This window comes from Austrofundulus limnaeus, unplaced genomic scaffold (genome assembly GCF_001266775.1).
Source record: "Austrofundulus limnaeus strain Quisiro unplaced genomic scaffold, Austrofundulus_limnaeus-1.0 Scaffold220, whole genome shotgun sequence".
NCBI lineage: Eukaryota > Metazoa > Chordata > Actinopteri > Cyprinodontiformes > Rivulidae > Austrofundulus > Austrofundulus limnaeus.
This window is the reverse complement of record NW_013952622.1, coordinates 351,201-352,443: the sequence shown is the minus strand read 5'-3', so window position 1 is coordinate 352,443 and position 1,243 is coordinate 351,201. Positions and strand designations below refer to the sequence as shown.

Genomic DNA, 1,243 nt, shown 5'->3' with positions numbered 1-1,243 from the left:
AAGTATAAGTGTACATGGAACACCATAACGAAAAGGCTGACACAGTGTCACCTCAGCAGTGGAGGTAGTCTTAGGAACAATCGGTGCTGTGACACCCAAACTTAAAAACATCCCAGGAGCAACCTCACAGACCTTTGTCCAGAAGAGCTCAGTCCTGGGAATAGTTAAGATACTGAACACAACCCTCAAACTCCCAGTACATGTGTGTGTACATGTTTTTCTTACCTAGTGTGGATGATTTTTGATCATTTTCCTGATACACAGAACCTGGTGAGTCCTTATGGGGACAAAAATCTGGTCCCCATTGGGGGAGATACCATTGGTGGGTCGGGGTTCGGTTTAGGACTGACGTGTAAATTGAGTTTAGGGTCAGGTATGCACCTGTGAGGTTAGGTTTAGGRTAAGGGGTCAGGGTTAGGCTATAGAAATGACCGGTAAATGACTGGGAGTCAATGCAAAGTCTCCATGAGGATAGGAAAAACAAACGTGTGTGTGTGTTGTTCGTCTTAGACGTGTACATTAGTGACAGACCTGTTTTTCTTTTTCTACTCCCTCCTGGCCCTGTCTGTTTTTAGAGGCTCACTTCTCTTTACTCATCTCAAAACATGTTAAAATTATATAAATAGATTATTTTTTTAATGAATCTATATTAGTTCCTCTGTATATTTATCCTGTACAGTGAGATGTWTCTTTACTGATTTGTGTTAGAGCCTTAGAATAGTCTTAMATTAAACAGTCTTTTAAATTTCTAACARTTACAAAACTGCACTTCTTGAAATATTTTTAAACATGCAGTGATATCAGTTTAACTTGAACTAAGCTGCTCATCATCAGTCTAGCCCTGCGGTCTACATTTTCTCCAGAACCAGTCTTTGATGCTCTCACCTATGATCCCACTGTCTCTGCTCTCCAGCGTGGAGGTGGGGGAGGCCACACAGGCATGGTTAGAGAAGGCCAGTTTGCTGTTATCGCTGCCCTCCCCCCCGGCAGAAGGCTGCAGTGTGTGGCAGGGGGAGGTGTTGCTACTTGCCAAACTGGAGGTAGGAGAAATTCTCTGTGGGAAAGAGAACAGGGAGCAGTTTATTGCAACCCCAATTCCAATGAAGTTGGGATATTGTATAAAACATGAAAAAAAAAAGAATACAATGATTTGCAAATCCTTTTCAACTTACAATTAGTAGAATAWACTACAAAGACAAGATATTTAATGTTTAAATGATAAATGTTATTGCTTTCTTGCAAA

At 41.0% G+C, this 1,243-nt stretch overlaps 1 protein-coding gene across 3 annotated transcripts in view; it reads right to left on the bottom strand.

Annotated features, from left to right (window-relative positions):
* tanc2a (tetratricopeptide repeat, ankyrin repeat and coiled-coil containing 2a) overlaps positions 1-1,243 on the bottom strand; it is a gene marked incomplete in the record, with an annotated part of 85,481 nt that overhangs the window by 47,535 nt on the left and 36,703 nt on the right. For all 3 annotated transcript variants that reach the window (XM_014019407.1, XM_014019408.1, XM_014019406.1), the window contains 1 exon segment: positions 886-1,054. In XM_014019407.1, the coding sequence (XP_013874861.1) occupies positions 886-1,054 (169 nt within the window).